General features: G+C 52.9%; 1 protein-coding gene across 1 annotated transcript; it reads right to left on the reverse strand.

The window, feature by feature from the left end:
• Positions 1–1,610: 1,610 nt before the first annotated feature.
• Positions 1,611–24,070, reverse strand: MCM2 (minichromosome maintenance complex component 2). The gene is made up of 16 exons (XM_003982560.5): positions 23,952–24,070; positions 22,829–23,058; positions 18,422–18,597; positions 18,039–18,299; positions 16,830–17,049; positions 16,356–16,563; positions 14,690–14,824; positions 14,181–14,372; positions 7,909–8,002; positions 6,352–6,602; positions 6,105–6,231; positions 5,392–5,504; positions 4,237–4,485; positions 3,307–3,489; positions 2,907–3,062; positions 1,611–2,452 (listed from the first exon to the last, which is right to left on the reverse strand). The coding sequence occupies exons 1-16, from the start codon at positions 23,955–23,957 to the stop codon at positions 2,342–2,344; spliced, it is 2,712 nt and encodes a 903-aa protein (XP_003982609.1). The 5' UTR covers positions 23,958–24,070; the 3' UTR covers positions 1,611–2,341.
• Between the last annotated feature and the right edge of the window lie 132 nt (positions 24,071–24,202).

Below are 24,202 nucleotides of genomic sequence, written 5' to 3' on the forward strand. Positions count from 1 at the left end.
AGAGGAAAGGAGCATCTTGTTCTAATATTTGGGTTTTATCTTGGCTTCTGAAGCTCCAAGTAATAAAGGTGAAAAGAATGCCTTTACTTTTTCCTAACAAGCCCTTTCAACTATACCATAGTTGAAGGAGGGGACTTTTGGAAAGCCTCTAAGGATGGGGCCTGGTTGTCATGGGAACCATGGGATTAGCGGGTTGGAAGGAGCAGTCCCAGCCCCTGACCTCTGGGGAGGGGAGAGGGGCTGGAGGTTGAGCTAATCACTAATGGCCGATGGTTTAACCATTATGCCAATGTAATAAAGCCTCCATAAAACCCCTGACTGAAGGGGTTCGAACATCTGGGTTGGTGAACAAGAACACATTCGTGTGCCCGGAGTGTGGGGCACCCCAAACTCCACAGGGACAGAGGCTCCTGTGCTCAGGACTCTTCGGGACCTCACCCTACGTATTCTCTCTCCATCTGTTCATTTGCGTCCTTCGGTATGTCCTTTGTAAGAAGCTGGTCATAGTACATACACTGCTGCCCTGGGTTCCGTGAGCTATTGCAGCAAATTATCAAACCTGAGGAGGGGGGCACGGGAACCTGCGATATGTAGCCAAGCTGGACAGAAGTGTAGGAGACCTGGGGACCCACGACTTGCAACCAGTGTCTGAAGTGGGTACAGGCCTGTGGGACTGAGACCTTACCTCCTGAGGTCTGCACGCTGATTCCAGGTGGCGTCAGAGCGGCCTTAAATCGCAGGGCACCAGTGTAGGACCGCCGTGAATTGACTAGCGCGAAGAACCCTCACATCTGGTGTCGGAAGCGTTCTCTGTGTAAGGAAAAAGCTTTCCTTTCAGCCTGCGAGCCCAAGGGCCTGGCTCCTGCTCCCACTCTCCCCGCTCCCAAGCTTCGGCCACACCCGCTGCTTTTTCTTTGGGGCTGGCACGTTCCCTTTCTCCTAAAGATCTCACTTCACAAGGGGCACTTCCTCATCCCTCTCCTCCCCCATTCAGTTCTGCAGAACTTGACTGGTTCCTCAGGGATGACTGGAGTATTGCCACACCCCTCAGACCCTTCCAGGATTTGTGGAAGGGACTGAATGAGGGAGGGAACCAAATACACTAGGTTCATCAAACATCTGCAGGGCTTTCGTACGAAGGACTATCTTGGCGGTTTCCAGAAAGGAAAATTTGGACAAGAGAGACACGATGGAAGGGAGACACTTCTGCTAAATCTCAGGTAAGAAACAGTAAGAATCATTGGTGTCCACGCATCCGGATGGCAGCTGATCACAGCTGGGCACTTCCAGGTAGAGGTCATGTGGCAACGCTGTCGAGATGAACAGTGCTGCTCCATTAGGAGGCAGGGCCAAGTTACCTCCAGCCCCACCAGGTATACAACTCTGTTCTACGATCTCATGGATTCCACAGAAGCCACAGAGGCAGCAGTAGCCAAGTGAATTCCCTAGGGAGAAGCCACACCATTTTGCTTCTTGCACATCCACAAAGACGACAGCTCTTACAGCCAGATCTGCCTCCCACCGAACACCAAAAATGGAAGGTGGGAAAGGCCTTCAAGGGAGGTGCAGGAAAGCCTGCGTTATATTAAGACAGAATTCAGACCGGCAGCTACCAGTATTTAGACTTTATTTCATTTTATTAAAAGTTAAAACTACAGAACAAAAACTGAACGTACAAGATGACGGGGAAATGCCTAAGAGGAGAAAACAGATTAACACGACAAGGATGACGGTCAGCCCCGGCTAGACCAGAGCAATCCCTGTGGCCGTTACAGAGGCCAAAGGTGCTGGCCCCAGGTTGCACGCCCTGCTGCCCACACATCCTCTCTACTCACAGAAGCCCAGAGAAACCTGCAGGACTGGTTTCAGAAAAACACTAGGAATACCTTCAACGTGCTCTTTGGCACAAGTGGCAGAAGCACGCAGGACAGGAACTCACACCAAGAGGCAACAACAGTCCTCGTGACACCCTCATACTCTCAGTCACATAAAACAGACCACAGTACTCTGGAAACAAGCGACTATGATCCACGGAACGAAGTGGAGACAAACCTCCGGGAGCCAGTGGGCCATCAAGCAGTTCAGAGAGGAACACTGGCGAAGCGTGCCCACCCACAACGGCGCGAGAAGCAGAAAGTAGAGCCCATGAAACAAACACCCCCGTCCCCAGCCCAGCCTGAGCCCAGGAGACTGGGGGTGACGCTGGACAGTTCAGCCGCGAGTGCCGGCACTCCCCCGAGTCCCTCGGCGGTCAGCTCTGTGCCCCCCAGGCAGTGTGAGGGCAGCACCGGTCTGCTTGCCTGGCTGGCGTCTCAACAGCCTCCTGCACTGGCCCCGGGCCTCAGAACTGCTGAAGGATCATCTTCCGTTTCAGGTCATGGCTGAACCTGTTCATCCTAAAGAGCTCGCTGTCATAAAAAGCAGACAGGTTGTGGATATTGATCTGACGAGCCTAAAAAGAGAAAACGTCAGAGTGAGCTGTGGGCATGAACTTCTGCTCGTCTGCAGCACAGCCTTCGGTCCTGGCGCAGTTTCTAAGGCCCGTTCCTGGCCGGGGGGGAGGGTGGCAGTCAAGTGGAGCAGAGGCGACTGGGCCAGGATCTGGAGCCAGACACAGGGCTTGGAGTCTCAGCTCTGCCGATGGCCTGTGAGCGGGGACCAGCTCCTCAGTCACTTAGCCACACTGTGCCCATCTCGTCTGTAAGAGGCGATGGCGGCCTCATCACCTTGTTTCGCCACGGTCAAGAGCGAAAGTGCGTGGTGCTCAGCATGCCACGGACACTCAATAAATGGCTCCCATCCAAGGCCTGCCCACCTTAATGAGGAGACAAGGACTTCTTGCCCCCAAAGGTGATGGACAGCCCCCCAGGAAGCAGCCCTGCCCTTCCTCCCCTCTGTGCCCATACCTTGTCCACCAAGTCCTTCTCGGGAACTTCGATCGTGTCCTGCTGGGCCCCAAAGCGGTTGCGCTGGTATGTCACCTGCTCTGCCACCAACTGCTTCAGTATGAACAGCAGGAGCTCGTTGTTGTCTCGCCGGAACGAGAGGTAGCGCGCGAAAGTCTGCAGAGAACAGCCGAAGTCCAGTGATGCCCTTCCCTACCAGGACCCTCGAGACCAGTACAGGATGACCGGCCTCCACTTCTAACACACTCCTGTCACGACCTGCCAGAGCAGCCGGGAAGGACAGCAAAGCTCTGGTCTGGGCCAGAGCCTCGGGACGCCCACCGCGGCCGCCTGTGATGAGCAGCACCCCCTCCCCCTGCAGGCCACGTTCCCACGGGCCCTCGCCGCAGCTCCCACCCACCTTCCTCATGCTGCGCATGACGCTGAACTTCTGCGTGTCGATGAAGCTCTCCAGCATCACGCGGATGGCCATGCTAACGTCATCCTCTATCACGTAGTCGCGCAGGTGGATGCGCGCGTGGGCCTCTGCCATGCGGATCATGGACTCGATGTGCCGCACCGTGATGGGGATGCTGCCTGTCGCCTGCAGCGGGGAGACAGAGGCGAGGAAAATGGAGAAGTGGCACGGCTGGTGGCTCCTGTGGCAGAAGTCGACGGAGCCACTGGGTGAACTCACACCTCCACCCTTCTCGAAGCGTGCTGGGGGCCCCCATGGATGCCGGATGCTTGTGGCCCCACCCTATCCCGCCCGCACCTTCTCTCCTACCAGCTCACTCGTGTGCCCCCTCCCCCCCCAAGTGCGCGATGTTTCTGGCCAGCTGTACTGGCTTCTGCCAGGTGGTAAGTATTGCACATTCCCGTGCTACGTGAGAGAATATAGCCGTCTCTATAAAAACCAAGTTAAATGCTCACCAAAGACCTGACAAAAAGGTAAAAAAGAAAGAAACACAGCAGCTGTCGTCTTGACGAGGTAGGTGAGACCCACCAGACTACACGAATTCTGCATTCCAGCGGCACACAGGCTGCCTCTAAATTCCACTCCGCTACGAAAGAACTAACACTCGCTCAGATCGTGCGTTCATTTGGGGGAGATTCACACAAAGTCAGCCCGGAACTTGACCAGTGGCCAACACTCCAGAGACCCGGGGCCCCATACCATGCAGACGGACGCATTCACACTCCATCTGCAATAGGATGGCTACGGTATCTACATAGCAGTTCTTAGAGGAAAGTCACACTGGCGCTTCTGAGATGAATCGCACAGCTGAGGAAGCTTCTGCTGTGCTTCCCTCTCTGCAGCCCGCCCCCCGCCCCGACCCTGGGCGCTCACCATGGACTCTTTCCTCAGATCACTGTACATCTGGGCCACCTTGTCCTGGTCCATCTGGTTGAGCTTCGGGTGGACCCTCTCCTTGGCGTAGATGATGTACTTCTTCAGGACCTCCTGTGGCAGGGGCTCCACACCGTACGTGTTGGGCATGGCGGGCTCCTGGGTGCCACCGCTGCCCGGCTCCTCCTCCTTGTTGTTGGGGTGGTGTCTGATATGGCTGCCAACCACAAAACGGGCCAGCATCTCATCCTAAGACGAGACAGGAGAGGCCAGGCCGCAGGATGAGTCTTGTGACCTGGCCCGGGGTAGGTCAGCTCACCAGAAGTGAAAGCCGCACGTGGCTCGGGAATGACACTCTCCCAACGGTGCCATCCTACATCTGCTGTGGCCACACGGCGGTGGGTGCCAGGGGTGACCAGTGCACATGACGGAATTCCGCACGGAGCTTGCCTCCTAGTGAGGGGAGAGGGAACAGACACGGTTTCCGAGATACCCGGAGAGTAACATGCCTGAGATTGAGGCCCGAGGAGATCCCTCCAGCTGAGGCTGCCAGAGCACCACAGCCGTGCAGCAACCTAGGAAGAACACTCCAGAAAGAGAGCCGAGCATGCTGACAACACAAAGCCTGGCGTCCACAGGGGAGGGAGAGAGGGCAGTGTGGCTGGGGTGGACGAAGCAAAGGGCACGAGGAGGAGACAGGTCCACAGGAGTCCTCATAGGGCCAACGGATTCTCTGCTAGTTACACTAGAAGCTGACAGCAAGTTAAGAAAAGGCATGATGCATCCACTTTATGCTTCCAGAAGATGGGCCAACTTCCACCTTCCATCTTGGGAGCAGAAGCCAAGAGACCCACCACCAGACATGGCAGCTTCGGGTCAGAGCAAGAGAAGCTAGCACCTGGATTGCAGCAGGGATGCAGGAGAAGCACGTGGGTGCAGTTGGTGGGGCCAGCAGGGCCTAGTGACAGAGTGGGGACCATGTCAGCTGGGCGGTGGGCACAGGCCAGTGAAGGAAAGAAACCAAGGCTGACTCCCCGACAAACACCACGGTCTGAATGGTGTCCCTTTCCTTGTACCTAGTACAACCCAGGCTCTGATCCTCACTCAACGTCCCTGCAGCTTGCTGCACGGGGCCCGAGACATGGGGCTGTGTACCTGGACTGGGTCCACCGTGTCCCTCACCACACACAGGATGTCGAAGCGGGAAATGATGGGCTCCGTGAGGTCCACGTTTTCTGAGAAGGTGAGCGAGGGGTCATAGCGGCCTCCTGTAACACAAAGGCACCTCTCCATCAGGGCTCATGCTCTCCCGGATCTGCTCATCTCCTGGGCAGAGTTCTTGCCAGCCCCAAGTCGCTTCAGAGACAAAACAGAAAGACGACCTTGGAAGAGGATAAACACTCAGTGCCTGCAACTGTCAGGCATGCTTGACAAGACGTTGAGGTCTTTCCCTGAGCCCTTCCCTGACATAGCCTTTTCATCGAATGTGTAACCATCTCCCAGCAGGAAAAAACCTAGAATAAGTGGGCAGGGTGCCTGGGCTCTCACCTACGTGCTGGCTGGGACCAACAATCAACTCGACTCCAGTGGAGACAATGCACTAAATTCTTGTCTTCTAAGGAAAATGTCCAAAACTGGTTCTGAGAACACAGCCCAACAAAAGACCCCACGTCCTGCTTCCACGCCGCCCCCTCCCCCCAGCAAAAACCAAAAAGAGGAAGGTTTACTGATGCTCAGTTCCTTCCTTCCTCGGACCCTGGGACTGGCCGAGGGAGGCTGCAGGCTCCTACTTCCCGAGGCAGGACCTCTCCGGGTCTTGCCTCCCTGGGGCAGAGCCCCAACCCCCATGGCTGTCGTGCCTGGTGTACCTATGGGGTTGGCCGCGGCAATGATCGTGCAGCGAGCCTGCAGGGAGGTGACGATGCCGGCCTTGGAGATGGAGATGCTCTGCTGCTCCATGGCCTCGTGGATGCTGGTTCTGTCCTGGTCATTCATCTGCAAAAGTCCAACTGCATGATGCTTTGCCCCAACTGCTATCCCATGAACATTTGTTCCCCCACTCGGGGCTAAGCCAACACCTCCCCAGTACCACCACCATGTGGCCCAGGGGCCCACCTTGTCAAATTCATCGATGAGACACACTCCTCGGTCAGCCAGAACCAGGGCTCCAGCCTCTAAGGTCCACTCCCTGCTGACAGGGTGTCGCTGGACATACGCTGTCAGGCCCACGGCTGAAGCCCCCTGGCCAGTGGTAAAGATGGCACGGCTAGACACTTTCTCGACGTATTTGAGGAACTGAGACTTGGCTGTGCCGGGATCTCCACACAAGAGCACGTTGATGTCACCTCGCACCTTATGCTTACCCCCTGGAGGCAGGGACAGAGGTGGGGATGTAAAAGAGGAGAGGGGTGCGAGATGTAGTATCGTGAATTTCTCAGCCTGCTATGCGAAGCACATTCTTTTAGAAAGGGACATGATACCCTAGGGCTAGCAATCCCACTTCTGAGCACTGGGCCCAGAGAAATGGGTGCACAGGGACGCCTGTATAATGCTCTCAGTCAATATTAAGCGACTGGAGGCAATGCAAATGTTCTCCACCCGGTACGCTAGGCTACAGAGGCCACAACACAGTCACAGGAGAATAAACCAGCTCAGTGGGCACCAACACAAACCTGCTACTGGGCAGAAAAGATAAGGCAAGTATTTTACACAATCACTAACACACACGCTACAGGAAATTACTACGTTTGTAAACAGAGACATATACACACATGCCACGAAATTCTGGTTTTTGTAGATGTATGCATGTAAGTCTATGTGGACGGCCATGCAAAGGTCTGTTAGGGCACACAGCACACTAATCAGAGGAAAGACCACAAACGGGACCGGCTTAGAAACTAGGCGCTTGGGTGGCTGTCGGTTAAGTGCCTGGCTCTTGGTTTCGTGGTTCTGAGCCCTGAGTTGGGCTGGGCTGTGCACGTAGAGTGCGGAGCCTGCATGGGATTCTCTCTCTCTCTCTCTCTCTCAAGATAAATAAACTTGAAAGAAAGAAAGAGAGAAAGAGAGAAAGAGAGAAAGAGAGAAAGAGAGAAAGAGAGAAAGAGAGAAAGAGAGAAAGAAAGAAAGAAAGAAAGAAAGAAAGAAAGAAAGAAAGAAAGAAAGAAAGAAAGAAAGATGGTCAGCAGTGACTTTAACCTTTCTGTGACTTCTAACAATTTAAGAAGAAAATATCAAAACATATTCACGTATTATTATTTTTTAAATGTTTATTTTTGAGAGAGAATGTGCACACGTGTGCACAGGGGAAGGGCAGAAAGAGAGGAAGACACAGAATCCGAAGCAGACTCTGTGCAAACAGCACACAGACTAATGCAGGGCTCAAACTCATGAACTGCGAGATCATGACCTGAGCCAGTCGGATGCTTAACTGACTGAGCCACCCAGGCGCCCCCGTGTTATTTTTATAGTTAAAACCACCCAAAGAGCCACGGCCATGGACTACACTCCGCCTACAACGACCAAGCCATACATGGTCTGGCCATCTGTTAATGTGCTTTCTCCCCAGGCGCCCGGCCTTTAAATGCAGAGTCCTGCCTTGTCTAATACCCACAATGCTGGCTCCTACGGACACCCGTGCAGAGGAAAGGTGGGTGGCACCCAAGCGCCACTCACCTGGGTTTTTAGGCTCCCCTCCAAACAGAGCCAGCGCCAGGCCTCTCTTGATGTCTTCGTGTCCATAGATGGAAGGAGCAATACTGGCGAAGATCTGCAAGGAAGGAAAAGAGCCAATGAGAACGGCACCTGTGCACTGCGTCTGGGCCAAGCTGACACACACAGCAGGCCCCCCCCACGCTCCAGTCTCAGGGAATGGGGACACCTCCAGCCCCCAAATGCCCACACCATGGCGCCCAGGTGGCTCAGTCAGTTGAGAGTCCGACTCCTGATTTGGGCTCAGGTCATGATCCCAGGGTCGTAGGATCGAGCCCCACATCGTGCTCCGTGCTGAGCGTGGAGCCTGCGTAAGATTCTCTCTGCCCCTCCCTCTGCCCCTCTGCCCAATGTGTGCACATGCTATCTAAAAAACAAAAAATAAATAAAACATCCTAAGATTTGAAACAACATCAAATAAAGATAATACCAGAGACATCAAAGAAATGTCTTGCCAGCAGGAAGGAATTTCCACCTCCACCTGCATGCCTTTACTGTTCTCGACCTGCCTTCTGATCTGAGGAGCTCTGCACAAGCACTGCACACCCTTCCCTCCTTACAGGTCACACCAAGGCAGCCGGCAGTGCAGCCGGCCCCAGGGGGGAAGGAGGCACTGGAGCAGGAAATTCAGCGCTGAAAATCCTGAGGGAGACCCACCGGGCTGGATCTTGCCTGCTCCACAGGCCAGAATTGCTCCCTCTGGACTCCCCAGAAGGTGGAGTGAAGGTGGGAGAAATCCAATTCTCAGAGCTGGGCTAGGGGTCAGCGGTTTATCCCAGGCACGGCTGCTTTCCCCTGCTGCCAGAGGACAGTGTGACCAGCAGGTCCTTCCGGAAAGAGGATCTGCCAGCACCACTGGCACTGTGCCAGAAATGCCTCCTGCTGTGATTTTACGTAGTAAGTTAGGAGCGGAAGTCGGTTCCACGTGTACGCTTTTGCTGGTTCTTTCCTTGGCCCTAACATTTCCCGCAAGACCTAGCCCAAGGAGAGGACATAGAGCGTTAACCGGTGAACGGTAGTCCAGGCCTGGTGCGTGTGAGAGGCTGCCATCTCTAAATACCATTTCCCACTGAGAGAAAATTATACATCCCACAGGGCTATTTGGAGACACGGCAGTGTCTTACAAGAGAAAGAAGAAAGCCATCACAGACCACTGGGGTCACGACAACACCACTGAGGAGCCAATACAACAGGCTTTATACTGGCCACTAGAGGGACACGCTGGGCATCACCTGGAGCCTCAATGACACAGACATTCGTTAATTTGTAATGACATTCAGTGGTCACCCCGGGAGGGGACCATTGCTTATTTTGAAAACTGGTAAACAAAGGGAAAGAATCAAGCACCCTCCTGCTTTTCCTGCTGGACCTTAACCCAGGGACAGTCCAAAAATTAACAGAGAGAAGCTTCTCTACATAGAAGCATTCCAGAAAATGAATGAAGAAGGATCTGGAATTAGAAGACCATCATTTTGCAACCCCTGATGAATGCATGGGTTTAGCCAAGGATCGTCAGTGGCTAATGTCACAGAGAGGCAAGGCACGTGTCCCCGGTGGGAACACAGGCCCCTGATGCAGTCTTACCGCTCCACCCCCCGCCCCCGCACCAAAAGAAGAAAAAACCCATCAACCTGGAGACTGGGTAAGCCTGCGCAGCTCAGTGACAATTCACAGAAAGCGGGTGGCCCAGGAACATGTTCAACAAGGGCACAATCGGCAACACCAGACTGTGGAAAATTTAGCAGGCAGACAACCCAAATTTTTCCACAAACAAATTGCAAGAGGGCACCTGGGTGGCTTAGCTGGTTAAGCGTCTGACTTTGGCTCAGGTCATGGTCTCGTGGTTCTTGAGTTTGAGTCCCACATCAGGCTCTCTGCTCTCATCACAGAGCCTGCTTCGTATCCCCTGTTCCCCTCTATCTCTGTCCCTCCCCCACTCGTTCTCTCCCTCTCTCAAATAAATAAGTAAAACCTTAAAAAAACTTGCAAGAAAAGAGGAGATGGAGAGGGGACCTAAAAAGATTGAGACTTAAGAGATTAATCCGTCGCAATGTGGGGGCCTTCCTTGGGGATCAAGTCCAGGAAACTTGTAAAAAAAAAAAAGAAAAAAGTAGGATAATCAGGGAAATGTGGAGACCAACCAAATACTTGGTATTACAGAACTGCGAATTAGTTTTTAAAGTGTGGCTGCAGAGTTGAGGTTAGGTTCAGCAGAGAGGGCCTGTCAGAGATCCTTGGCTGCAGATGCTGCGTCGGAAAGCGGCCTCACAGTAATGAGTGGGCCGAGGGGACACAAGGCTGGCACAACTGCAGCCACCGGTGGAGCCGGGGGTAGGACATGTGGGGCTCACTGTGCCGCTCCACGCCTACATCCAGAAGTTTGTGTGGTAAAGTTTTAATAGTCAGGTCAGGACTTGTGCTTGGGCGTGCACAGAACTCACCGTAAGCCAGCATGCACACAGGCGTCCTCCCCCAGCTGCAGTAACTGACGGAGAGGGAGCAGAGAGCTGTCCTTGGAGCGCGGGCTCAGACCACACCGCCCAATGGGGATCCTGCCTCTGCCATTAGCAGCTGTGCGGCGTGGAGGCTTATTTAATCCGTGCCTCAGTTTACTCACCAATAAGACGGGTACATGTGACACCTCCACTATAGGACTGTTGTTGCTACCTGGAAACTACCTAGAGAGCGTCAAGCAGGTGCTTCATGCTCAGTGTGCATGATTCTGCCACGACACCCTCACTTGTGCCGGGAGTGTCAGGAGACACGATCTGCCATGGATGTCTCCTCCTCCTGTGCGTCCTGTGGCTGTGCCAAGGCCACTTGTCCCTGACCTCTCTTTACCCAGACCGTTTCTCAGGGCTGTTCCCGTATGAAGTGCCCCTGCGTGGATGAGGTAATGTCTCCCTCCAGCACCAAGAGCAGCAGGCCCCCTTCCTGCCTGCTATGCACCAGTTTCCCAGGCTCAGCTCCCCTCCTGCAAAGCACCCACTGCATCCAGATGGGCCTCCTATAGACTAGAGGGCAAGGAAGCAACCATGCTAAAGCCCATGCTGTCCTGTCGCTGACCTAGCTGGTCTGAGCGAGTAACAGGCAACCTTAATGGCTGGTAAGAAGGGTGAGACTAAACCCAGACCTGCCAAGGAAGGACACGCTTCCCGTGAAGTATTCCATTTAAACCTCATGATCCTGGGGCCTCCATGTCACAAAGGAGGAAACAAACCGAGGCTCTGGGCAGACAACGGCCTGTTCCTAAATGAGACAGGCAGGACCTGACCCCAGATTCCTCTGAATCTGAAGCTCATGCTATTAACTCTCTATACGCACTGTTCCTGCTCCCCACGCAGAATACCCCGCCAGAAAGAGGAGACAAGCCCCCAACTGCACCGCGACTGTGAACACGAGATGATGCTTATCTTCCTACGGTTCTTTATGCCTTTGGGACACCCATCCACGTTTTGTACAAGTAGTCTAACTTCTGTACGGACGTGCAGTAACAGCTCCCTGCTGAGCACACAACAGTGGAACATTTGTGTGTGCACATCTATGTAATCTTTGTAACAACTCTGCCTGCGGATCCTACTACCCAGATGCAAGCAGCCCATCTGATCACACCAAGGGTTGGGCTGAAATCCAAACTAAAGAGGCTGGCTGCACACCGATGCTCCCATTAGTTCTTTGCAATCTAAGTGTTAGGCGTGAACTGCATCCCTTGGTATGTCGGTAGAAATATCTATCACGGACGAGGGCCCACAAAATCAAATGCCCTGGGTTTTTGCACACTCGAGTTATTCAGGCTGCAGAGAACAGAGAAGCGGGTGGCTGGGGCAGACAGCAGGGAGCACGCCCTGTCTGCAAGGCAGCTGCCGCTTGGCTCCCGTCTGTCACTGCTGGAGAGCAACACAGACCTAGCACTGATGGATGCTTGGATGGCTTCTGGATCTTTAGGTGAAAACTCTTGGACTCCTAAGGATGATAACTCATTCAAAAATAAATGCAAACTAAAAAGAAAAGGAAACACAGAACCACATACCAACTGAACAAAACCTGCTGGCAGGCAGCATGTGGCCCACAGGCTACCAATTTGCAAACCTCTGGCTTCGATAGTTCGAGGAGCCCCACCATTTTTGGATCCTGCCTGTCATCCATTCTTTCAGTTTGTTCCCCAAAACTTGAGTGCGGTTTCTGTCTTTGAACAAGTTATTGGTGAAAACATCCACCCTGACACTGGACTAAAGATGGGGCCAGTACAGATCAACCCTCCCTGGTATCATCTGGTCTTCCTTTACCCATGGGGGCTCAGAAAGAGGTCCCACAGAGATGTCATCCTTTCTAGAAGAATCCCCTTCAGGGGCGCCTGGGTGGCTCAGTCAGTTAAGCATCCAACTTCGGCTCAGGTCATGATCTTACGCATTGGGCTCTGTGCTGACAGCTCAGAGGCTGGAGCCTGCTTCAGATTCTGTGTCTCCCTCTCCCTCTGCCCCTCCCCTGCTCATGCTCTGTCTCTCAATAATAAATAAACGTTAAAAAAAAAAAATTAAAAGAAAAAAAAAAAGAATCCCCTCTAGATCCTTCTAAAGGACCTCTCTTTAGGAGTGCCTGGGTAGCTCAGTCAGTTGAGCGTCCGACTCTTGATTTCAGTTCAGGTCATGACCCTGGGTCATGGGACCCAGCCCCAAGCCCCACGTTGGTCTCTGCACTGGGTGTGGAGCCTGCCTCAGTGTCTGTCTGTGTGTCTCTCTCTCACCCTCCAACCGCGCTCTAAAAATACAAATAAATGAATAAATAAAGGACCTCTCTTTAGAAGTCACCCTCTCCAATGCTGGGAGAGTCACCGTGTAAGCATGCAGGTGTAACTGAAATTGAGCAGTCAGTACACTGACAGCCCACACATGTGCACCTGCAGTTAGCTACACAGACAAGGAGGCAGACGAAACAGCAGCTACCAAGGCCCAGAAGTGCGGCACAGCTTTCTATGCTAGGACAACTACGAGCAGTTCTGGAAGTCTGGGGCACAGGGCACGCGTGGGGACCGCCTCGTCCGAAGCCTTGAGTAAGTCAACTACATCCTGTCTCCCACGCTCTCATCTGCTGCCGTCCTCATCTCCTTGACAAAGCGGGAGAGCGGCAAGAACTGAAGCAGAGAGAAAGAGGGGTGCTGGCAAAGTGTCCTAGAAGCACGGGGCTCCCGTGGCAGGTCAGGCGCACATGAACACGGCTGATGTGTGCCAGGCCACCCAGCGGGGAGGGCTGGGTCTCTGTTCCTGGAGAAACTGGCTCAGATACTCACAAAGAGTCTGAAAATATGTCCACTGCATTAGCACTCATTTTCCTCTGGGAAGCGTGGGAACCAAAGAATCATGGGTTGTAACCATCTTCCCATGGTACCGATTTTGTGAGAAGATCCTTTTCCATTGTTTCTTTCTTGTTATTGGGGATCCTGATTAACTATGAGCCCCATGAGGGCCAGGACTGTGCCGGACTTCCCACCAAGATCCTAGACTGTGGCCACAAAAGGCATCCAAGGACTGAGTGTGCTGACAGAATGAGGTTCTTGTCGTCCAAGGCTGGGAAAGCACCCGCCTCCTGGTGGTACCCCAAATCCTAGTGGCCCAGGTGGAGGTGACAGAGGTGTGTCACATGTGGCCCTACTCTCAAGGGAAGGATCCCATTTGTTAAACAAGCCAAATGGAAGCTGCACTGAACCAAGGGTCTGGCTCTGCAGAAGAGCAGAGGCAAAAAGAAGGCTACGCTGTTCTGCGTTAAACGCTGAACAGGAAGAGAGAACGAGAAAAAGATGGAGGACAGCCGTGAGCTTGAGGAGAACACTTCCCGACCTGGGAGCCAAGCGATACCTGAGCAGGTGAAACATACATCCCAGCTCCCCAACCTTCAGTGACAACATCCACAATTAAAACAAAGTAGCCCCAAAACCACGCTGGGGTTGAGTCCTTCCTAGAGAAACCACTGTGGGGAGGAGTCTGGTAGCAGGGCGCACTCCCCCCACCCCCCATGTGGCACCTGTTTCAGCTTTGAGTCCAAGCTCCACTCCATCCACTGACTCCTCACCACAGCCCCATCCCACGCAAATAGTCCCCCCCATCAAGGCAAGTTTTCCGAAGTGACGCCAGGAAGGGACCCCAGACTCCAGGACCCGGGGAATCAAGACCGTGGTTCTGGGGCAGTGGGCCCCCAGCCTCCTCTGGGAGCATGGCAATCCCGCTCGGCCTTCCACCTGCCTTCTCCCCGATCTGCTGGTCCTTGGAGAGGCTGGTGATCATCTTCACATCTTCATCTGTCAGTTCCCCCACGGCGACCTTGTTGTCCTTCTTGGCCACGTGGTTGGCTAAGATGACAGTGGCAAACACGGGGAAGCCGTTGGCCGTGTTGAGGGAGCCATCGTAGTTGTTGTGGTAGATGCCAGTCAGCTCCTGGGAGAAGGGAGCCAAGCCAGAGGGCCAGCCCTGGGTCAGACCCAGGGGCGCGTCCTCCTTCCCAAGACATCCCCAAGTCCTCCACGCCAGGCACCGAGACAAGTAACCCAGATGGCCAAAGCAAAACTAACTCCTACGTTCCAACCCGCCAGCCTTTACAAGGACAGAGGCGTCTTCCTCTCAGCGATGGAAGAACCAGCCTCAGCCGACGCCCCCGCTGCCGGCAACCCTCTCCAACCCTCTCCACACCACAGATGCTCACGCTGATTTCCCTAGCAACTCGGCTCCCTCCGCGCCTGCTCCGGGCCACTTACTATCTCATCTCCTGGCTTGCAGCTGTCCACCAGATCGGCAAGGAGGATCGCGTCCTTGGAGCGGGGCAGCCGGCCGGCCGCCACTTTGCCGGGACTCTCCTGAATTCGAATGCGCTGGTAGTTCTGATACACGGTCTGTGTGGGGCAAACACAAGGTCACAGGAGCCTGTCTCTGCATGGCCAACCTTGCACCCCTCCAAACACTGACTTATTATGCCACCCGACCTTGGCCACGGCCCCATGAGGAGGGAAAACAGACATGGCTCTTCTTGCTACCAACTCACTAGAAAACGGAGAGTGAAAGACAGCAGGGAATGAGCCTGCTGTGACCAACATATGAGTAGACGGTCCCCACCCCTGCCACCACCCCTGTGGATGCCTCCCTACTGCTAGACAGTCAAGCACCTGCTAAATGCTATGTAACCCAGCCCTTTGTGCAGATGGATGCTGGAACCAGGCTGCCCCAGTTCAAATCTTAGCTCCATGGCTTAGGCTGTGTGATCTTTGGCAAGTGATGTCCCCTCTCTACACGTTTTCTGCAGAATGGGGATGCTAACGCTCTGAGTGCAACCTCATGGTTAAATCACGCCATATGTCAAAAACACATCAATGCCAACCAAGACAGTGAGCTCCACTAAGCGTTGGCCCTACTGCCAAACGTCACAGGCTAACGTCGTGCTGTGCAATGTAACATCCATTATTTCACTGTCTAGCAAACAGGCCACAAAATACAGCCATCGGAAGCACACACTCTGATCAAATCCGGAGTTCAAATCCTCTGGACCTCTTCCTAGCTGGGTGACCCAGGGGTCAGTAATACCACCTGCCTCAAAGGGTGTGAAATTACACATCACCCACCACTCGGTACCTTGCAAGTACTCCAGAAGCTTCAACTATAATTACTACTTGTTTAGAAGCAGAGCCTGAAACTCTGCTCCTGTGTACAAGACTTCTCAAGAAGCTTCTGTGAAGGTGGACTCTTAAGGAGGATAAGCTAAGGGGCGTCTGCGTGGCTCAGTCGGTTGAGCGTCTGACTTCGGCTCAGGTCGTGATCTCACTGCTGTCAGTACAGAGCCCACTTTGGATCCTCTGCCCCCCTCCCCCGGCTTCTTTCCTGCTCACACTCTCGCTCTCAAAAATAAATAAACATTAAAAAAAAAAAAAAAAAGAGCTAAGCAGGCGATCTGGGCGTCCCCTAAAAGTACTGTGATGACCCCCACTCTACAGATGAAGTCATTCAAGTACAAAGGCAAACAGCTCAGAGACTTTCAGCAGGACCTCCTGAATACGGCACAGCAGCGTCTGAGGCAGTCACCATCTAGAGGCTCCCAATGGGAGGCTATCAGAGAGGCAGGTACCAGGGTCGTCAAGGGGAAGCCCCATGTGGGTGAGGGACAGGAAAGCAGGTGCCTTGCTAAGGGTGCAGCCAGGTGAGAGTGAGCCCAATTTTCCAGAGCTTCTCATTTTTTTAAAGAAAGCCATCAACTCTGATGTTTTAAATAAAATTATCTGCTTAAAATATTGGCTTAAATTCTCAAAAAACTCCTGGGCCAAACTAAACAGACTAGCCAGATAGATCTGGTTCACCTCAGGGTGCGGCCATACACACTTCCATCCTGCACAGACAGGAAGAGCAGCCAACAGTGGGCACAGGACGGTCTCTCACCTCTTCCATGTTGACTTCAAAGGGGCCAGCTGACTGGCACTCGGGGCAGGAGCCCGGCTTCACCTCCTGGTTCTGAGACTGACAGAAGGGGCCCAGCACAAAGTTACACTTGTTGCAGTTGTACTTGACCATGCTGAGCTGGGGCAGGACACCGGTGCAGCTGGTCACCACCCCGCTGGTGCGGATCAGCTGGTTGAGGTGCAGCTGCCTGCAGACACAAGAGCGAGACTATCAGAGTCCTGGAGGCCAGATGCGTGACCCATGCCCTGCAGAGGTCAGAGCTGTAAGTAGGTGGATCCAGAAAACCCAGGGTCATCCCATCGCGCCCCAGTGCCAGAGCACAGGGGGTGAGGACTCTCCTCGACTGAAGCCAGCCTGCCCACACCTCCGTGGCCCTGCCGGAGCTCCCCCGAACGAAGCCACAGCGGGGTGCTAAGGACCCGGACCCTGAGGCTTGCCCTGCCCTCAGCTCACCTGAGCGAGCGCAGCTCCTCTACCAGAGGCAGGTGGGAGATGCGCACATGGATGTGGCTGGCGATGCGGTCGTACTTGGGGTACATGGCCAGCACAACCTCCAGGGCAGCCTCATCAAAGATCTGCAGCAGCTCTGCAGGTGCCTCAGGCAGGAAGTAGGCCAGGACGTGCTCCCGGGCCGCCAGGTCCTCGTAGTTCACCACCAGGCTCTCGCGGTTCTCTGGAGGCAGGAAAAAGAGACTAAGCACAGAGCTCAGCCGCGGACACAGCAGGCACTTTCCGTCTCACTGCGCGGGGAAGAAGGCCTGCCCGCCCAAATCCTTGGCTTGGGGCTAGCAACCCCAGCCCTGACTTCTAAGCCTGCCCTGCTTTAGCTACGTGACTCAGGCAAGTGACACATCCTGAGCCTCGGCTTCCCAAACTGTAAAATGCAGATGTCACACAGCGTAGCGCAAAATTACATCAAGTGAAATGCACAGGGTGACGTTTACAGGAGCGTTGCAAACTCAAAATGCCTAAGAGGGCCACGAAGGAAACCTGTGAGTAAACTGTGTCAAATATAAAACAAAAGGGGGCGGAGTGGACAGCAGGGAACCAAGATCTGTGTGCCTTTTATTGTTTTTTTATAATGTTTTTATTTATTTTTGCGACAGAGAGAGACAGAGCATGAGCAGGGGAGGGGCAGAGAGAGAGGGAGACACAGAATCAGAAGCAGGCTCCAGGCTGTGAGCTGTCAGCACAGAGCCCGATGCGGGGCCCGAACCCACAGACTGTGAGATCATGACCTGAGCCGAAGTCGGACACCCAACCGACTGAGCCACCCAGGCGCCCCTGCGTGCCTCCTTTTAAATGTAATTCCCGCCACACGGAAACATGCTACTTTCTGACTGAACTAGTAATCCAGACTTTTACATGAAACCGGCCTCCTATTAAGTACTCAAAAAACATTTCTGTGGTCCAGCTGGTGTCCCTGGACAGCCAGTGAGCATCCTAGTGCAGACACGCATTTTGTATTCGCCTAAAAGACAGACATCTCCAGCTTCAGGTGGTAGCTCCTGTCTAGCTAAGGGCAAGTTACCCAGTATTCCCCACACTTCCCACTCCTATTAAATGTGCCGTTAGAGACCCATGCAAATGGCCTGTTGCAGGAGAACTCGGAAAGGCGGATCGAGTGAGCGGAGGGGCCGCAGGGATGCTCAGAAGCCACACCTTTGCACATGTCGCTGATGCGCTCCTTGAAGACGTTGTGGCCATGGCCGTCCACGTGGGTGCGCAGGAAGTTCTTAAAGCGGTGGTGGATCTCCAGGCGTGGGCCTGCCATGCTCACCCACTCACGCACAGAGTGGCCCTTGAGGTCCTCCAGGTTCTCAATGCTCTCGATCATGTCCTCGTCCTCCTCACCCTCCTCCGTGGCCCGCTCCACCTGGCGGCGCTTCCGGGAGGGACGCTCCTCGTCCTCCTCGTCGCTGTCTGGGGGCCGAAGGGATACCCTCAACTGAGGCCTTCCCCAGAACTGCTTTTCCCAGCTCCCCTAGGCTCTGGAAGCTAGGACCAGCCTTGCACCCTTGGAGGTTGCAGACCTTCGAACCTACCGTACAGGAGCCCACGGCGCATGCGGCCCAGGCCCCGGCCAGCCTCTCGGTCACGCTGCCTCATGGCCCGCTCCGCTGCCTCCCTCTGACTGGCCGTCAGCTCCTCTACGTCCTCATCGTCCAGGGCCAGTCCCTCGGCCTCGTAGGCATCCAGCTCCGGGATGGCACGATAGTCCCTGAGAGAGCCCCGGAATGGACCCTGTTAGTTATCAAGACCAAAACAAACCCCCCCACACCTCCAGAAGTGGGCTTGCTCCAGAAGGCTCAGGAGCCCCAGGCTGGGCAGGCCAGAAGAAATCTTGGTCTGTGTATACAACGGAGTATATTTCAGTCTTCAAAAGGAAAAACAGTCTGACACGCTAAACATGGGTGAATCTTTTTTATGTTTTTTTTATGTTTATTTATTTTTGAGAGAGACAGAGACAGAGCACAAATGGGGAAGGGGCAGAGAGAGAGGGAAACACAGAATCTGAAGTGGGCTCCAGGCTCCGAGCTGTCAGCACAGTCTCCCACAGACTGTGAGTCATGATCTGAGCTGAAGTCAGACACTTAACAAACTGAGCCACCCAGGCGCCCCTAAACATGGGTGAATCTTGAGGACAAATATGCTCAGGGAAATAAGCCAATCCCCAAAGGGCAAATTCTGCAGGATTCAGTTTGGAAGGATGAAAAAGTTCTGGAGATGGGTGGCAGAGATGGTGACACAACAGTGAGTATACTTGATGCCACTGGATTCAACACTTAAAGAGGGTGAATTTTGTGTTACGTGTATTTAACCACAATAAAAAAAGGGGACAGATCTCCAGACAGCTTTGAGCATCCCGAAAGAAACAGGAACTGAAGGAACCCCAAAACCTTCAGGCAGCCAACCCCAGCCCCCCAACAAGGCAGAAATTTTCCCCACACCTTCCTCCTCCCAGACAATGCCGCCCCAAGCCCCTGGAAGTTCTGGGAGGGTCATCTATTGACATCTGCCAAACCAGCTTCTCTGAAACGTCCACACACTGGCTCAACCGTCTCAGCTACCCTTAAGATCTTCAAGGACTCATTTTCCAGTCACCTACCAGATATTTGAAGGGGGAATGTTGCCTGAACAAAGAACCCATGAGAGTGAAGCACGGCTTTCCTCCCTACAATTCTGGGAGGTAGACACCATTATTCCATTTGAAAGATGAGGAAACTGGATTACAGGCGTAATGGGGCTCTTGCCAAAAGTCGCTCAGCAGAGTTGGGTGTCAAAATACATCCAACCACAAACTGCAGGCTCATTCTCAGATACCATACTGCACTCCGCCCCCCCCACCCCCACCCCAGACCATCTTGGAATTCTCCCTTTTTTCAAAGTGGTGATTGGAGGAACTGCACCCCCCTTTCTTTTTCTTTGCAGTAAACTCAGAATAAGTAATTCCACACTGCTGATGCCAGAAACAGATCCCAGAGCCAGGTACATTTCTGAGCTGATCCATTTCCAAATGCTTAAATGCTTTCAGTTAAATGGTATTTGTCTAGTTCTTTGAGAATTTTAAGTCACATGAGATGTCCTCTGTCCTCCGTGAAATTCTAATTGGTCCATATTAAAACTAAGGAACTGAACATAATCAAAATTAAAAGTTTTTGTGCCTCAAAAGACACCATTAAGAAATGGTTAAGAAAAAAAAGCCAGATTGAGAAGACAATATTTGCAAACTGCGTATCTGATAAAGGACCTGTGTCCAGAATAAATTTTAAAAACTTACAACTCTGGCACAAAAAACAGACACTCAGATCAATGGAACCAAATAGAGAACCCAGAAATGGACCCACAAACGCATGGCCACCTAATCTTTGACAAAGCAGGAAGGAATATCCAATGGAATAAAGATAGTCTCTTCAGCAAGTGGTGCTGGGAAAACTGGACAGCGACATGCAGAAAAATGAACCTGGACCACTTTCTTACACAATACACAAAACACAAAAATAAACTCAAAATGGATGAAAGACCTAAATGTGAGACAGGAAGCCATCAAAATCCTAGAAGAGAATGCAGGCAAAAACATCTTTGATCTTGGCCTCAGCAACTTCTTACTCAACATGTATCTGGAGGCAAGGGAAACAAAAGCAAAAACGAACTACTGGGACCTTATCAAAATAAAAACCTTCTGCACAGAGAAGAAAACAATCAGCAAAACTAAAAGGCAACCGACAGAATGGGAGAAGATATTTGCAAACGACATATCAGATAAAGGGTTAGTATCCAAAAATCTATAAAGAACTTATCAAACTCAACACCCAAAAAACAAATAATCCAATGAAGAAATGGGCAAAAGACAGGAACAGACACTTCTCCAAAGACATCCAGATGGCCAACCGACACATGAAAAAATGCTCAACATCACTCATGATCAGGGAAATACAAATCAAAACCACAAAGAGATAACACCTCACACCTGTCAGAAAGGCTAACATTAACAACTCAGGCAACAACAGATGTTGGCAAGGATGCGGAGAGAGGGGAACACTCTTGCACTGTTGGTGGGAATGCAAACTGGTGTAGCCATTCTGGAGAAGAGTATGGAGGTTTCTTAAAAAGTTAAAAATAGAACTACCCCACATCCAGCAATTGTACTACTAAGCATTTACCCAGAAGATACAAAAATACAGAATTGAAGGGGTACCTGCACCCTGATGTTTATAGCAGCACTATGAACAATAACCCAACTATGCAAAGAGCCCAAATGTCCATTGACTGATGAATGGATAAAGATGTGGGCTGTGTGTGTATATATGCATACATACACACACACACACACACACACACACACACACACACTGGAATGTCACTCAGCGATCAAAAAGAATGAAATCTTGGGGTGCCTGGGTGGCTCAGTCGGTTAAGCGTCCAACTTCGGCTCAGGTCATGATCTCACGGTTCATGGGTTCGAGCCCCGCGTCGGGCTCTGTGCTGACAGCTTAGAGCCTGGAGCCTGTTTCAGATTCTGTGTCTCCCTCTCTGTCCCTCCCCCATTTGCGCTGTCTCCCTCTGTCTCAAAAATAAACATTAAAAACAAAAAATTAAAAAAAAAAGAAATCTTGCCATTTGCTACAATGTGGATGGAGCTAAAGTAAATTATGCTAAGCAAAATTAGTCAGAGAAAGGTAAGTACCATATGATTTCATTCATATGTGGAATTTAAGAAACAGATGAACATATGGCAAGGGGATTTTAAAAAAGGAGAGGGAAACAAACCATAAGAGACTCTTAATGATCAAGAACAAACTGAGGGTTGACGAGGGACGTGGGTGAGAGAGGGGCTAGATGGGTGATGGGTATTAAGGAGGGAGAGCACTTGTTAGGATGAATACTAGGTATTGTATATAAGTAACGAATCACTGAATTCTACTCCTGAAACCGATATTGCACTGTATGTTAACCAGTATTAAAAAAAAAAAGATTAACCACAGAGTTCCCATATGAGCTAGCAATTCCGTCCCTAGATATATGCCAAAGAGAATGGAAAGCATATGTTCACATAAAAAATTCAGAGCATCTGTCCAAAGACTCCCAATTCCTTCCACAGTGTGACACGCATGGCACAATAGTCTCATCATCTAGGGTAATGATGCTTAAAGCAAAGATCTGAAAGGTCCAGAGAGCCCTCGCAAGTCCCCTGGGTGGCTCACAAAGGGCATTTTCCATGGATTATAGGATGGCCTGTACAGTGCTCTCAAACACACCACATTTGGAACCCCTGAGTCAGAGTAAAAGAAGGTCCCAAAGGGGGCACCTGGGTGGCTCAGTCGGTTGGGCGGCCGACTTCGGCTCAGGTCATGATCTCGCAGAAGGTGAGTTCGAGCCCCACGTCGGGCTCTGTGCTGACAGCTCGGAGCCTGGAGCCTGACTGGGATTCTGTGTCTCCCCTTCTCTCTGCCCCTCCCATGCTCATCCTCTCTGTTTCTCAATAATAGGTAAATGTTAAAAAAAATATTTAAATAAAAAAAAAAAATCTTGATTCATCAGGCACCCCCGCACAGTTTCAGTTGCAGAAAAGAAGTGGCAAAAAACAAGTTGCAGAAAAACACTCAGCTGCCTCCTCTTCCTGTTGTTCCAAGTCACCCTTGGAACATCCCTTGGCATCCTTGACGTGGTCCACCACATTAGAGACCCCGTAAATCCCCTGGGATGCACATCTTATGGAGCTGAGGCTCGCCCAGACCTTAGAGCCCAGACGAAGATACAGCAAGTTACACGGACCTATGCTGTGGCTCCATGAACCTGTCTCCCCCTAGACCCTGCCATCAAGGTGCACTCACAGACAAGGATACTCTGATTCATCTGCTACCCCTGCACCCAAAGCAAGGTCACTGGACACACCCCACGAGCTCTCCGCAAAAACCATTTGCTGAGTGCCTGGCCTTGAATGAAAATACCTCTCCATGCCATCTCCGATAAGCTCCTCTCCATCTTCTTCCTCTTCATCCAGGGGTCCTTCTGTACCTAGAAGTCCCTCAGACTCATCCTCAAAAGGGGGAAGATCACGACCAGGGCTGGAGGTCAGGGCATCGGTGCGACGGGAGCTTCGCCCAGGGCTGGAAGTGAGAGGATCGTTTCGCAGCCGCCGGGCTGGGCTGGATGCCACAGTGTAGGACTCAGATGATTCCTGCAATGGAGGACCGAGAACTCGTGAGGGCTGACTTAGCTTCCCATAAGGCAGCCCTCTCTACCTGTGACCCTGTGCCCCCGACACTCCTAACCCTGTCAGGCTCAAAACTTTGCCCTCAGATGTTCCCTCTGCCTGGAATGCTCTCCAGTGAGCTGAGCCAATGGCTTCTGAGCACACAGGAAGCAGCTCAAGTATCACTTACTCAAACACTGCAGCCACTCACTCCCATTTCCCTTCTCCAGGACCAGTCACTAAGCACACCTCATTTGTTTATGTACCTGTTTCTCTACTCCCTCTGCCTTCCTCTCCTGTAAGCCCGCCTTCCCACCCATGAAAGCACCCACAATATGCAAGACCCTGCGATAGGAAACACAATACAAGAGTGACTGAAACCTCAGAGATCTGGAACGTACAGACTGGTGGAGAGAAGACAATAAATAAGACAAACGGACAAAAAATACCACAATACGTGCACGAAGATGGCGGGACCGTGTCTGTCTTGTGTACACCCAGCGCCAGGCACAGAGAGGGTGCCCCACAAGCATGTACGCGGGTGGCCGGGTGGGCCACTTAGCTCGGGTTAAGGAATTCCGAGCTCCCAGCTTGGCGCGGGGCCCGCTGGCTTTGCAAACCCCGCAAGAGACGAGTACAAGGGAGAAATCAGCTCCCGACCCGAGCCCAGGGACCCAACCTCATCCGGAGGCCCCTTCCCGGCGGGACCGAGCGCGGCGAAAAGAGCCTGAGAACCACAAGCGCGCAGCCCCTCGCCCCAGTTCCCGGAGCGCGCCCGCACCGCCCGCGCCGCTGGCCCCAGGCAGACGTGCCGGGTCGCGGGGACCACCCGCCGCCCCCCAGGCCCGCTCCCCTCCGCACGGCAAACGCGCGCTCACCGCCATGGTAGCGCCTCGCTCCCCGCCGCCACTCCGGCAACAACCAGTTTTCGCGCGAAAAGCGGCTCACGTGACCCGCCCGAGCCCGGGAAGCGTCCGAAAGAACACAGCGTCGTGACGTAGGCCTTATCTGCGTGCGTGGGGGGCGGGTCAGAGGGGGAGGCCCCGCCCTCGCCTCCGAGGCCCCTCCCCTGCCGGGTCTTCCCGCAGCCGTTCTCAGCGCTTCGACCAGCAGAGGTGTGGGAGCTGGA

This window comes from Felis catus, chromosome A2 (genome assembly GCF_018350175.1).
Source record: "Felis catus isolate Fca126 chromosome A2, F.catus_Fca126_mat1.0, whole genome shotgun sequence".
Classification (NCBI taxonomy): domain Eukaryota; kingdom Metazoa; phylum Chordata; class Mammalia; order Carnivora; family Felidae; genus Felis; species Felis catus.

Excerpts from the sequence above, each read along its gene's own strand:
- MCM2 (XM_003982560.5), bottom strand. Across the intron at positions 18,300-18,421 it reads GCGCCGTGGGCTCCTGTACG|ACAGCGACGAGGAGGACGAG; the intron begins GTAGGTTCGAAG and ends TTCGGCCCCCAG. Across the intron at positions 14,825-16,355 it reads TTGAAGTCAACATGGAAGAG|ACCGTGTATCAGAACTACCA; the intron begins GTGAGAGACCGT and ends TGCCCCACACAG.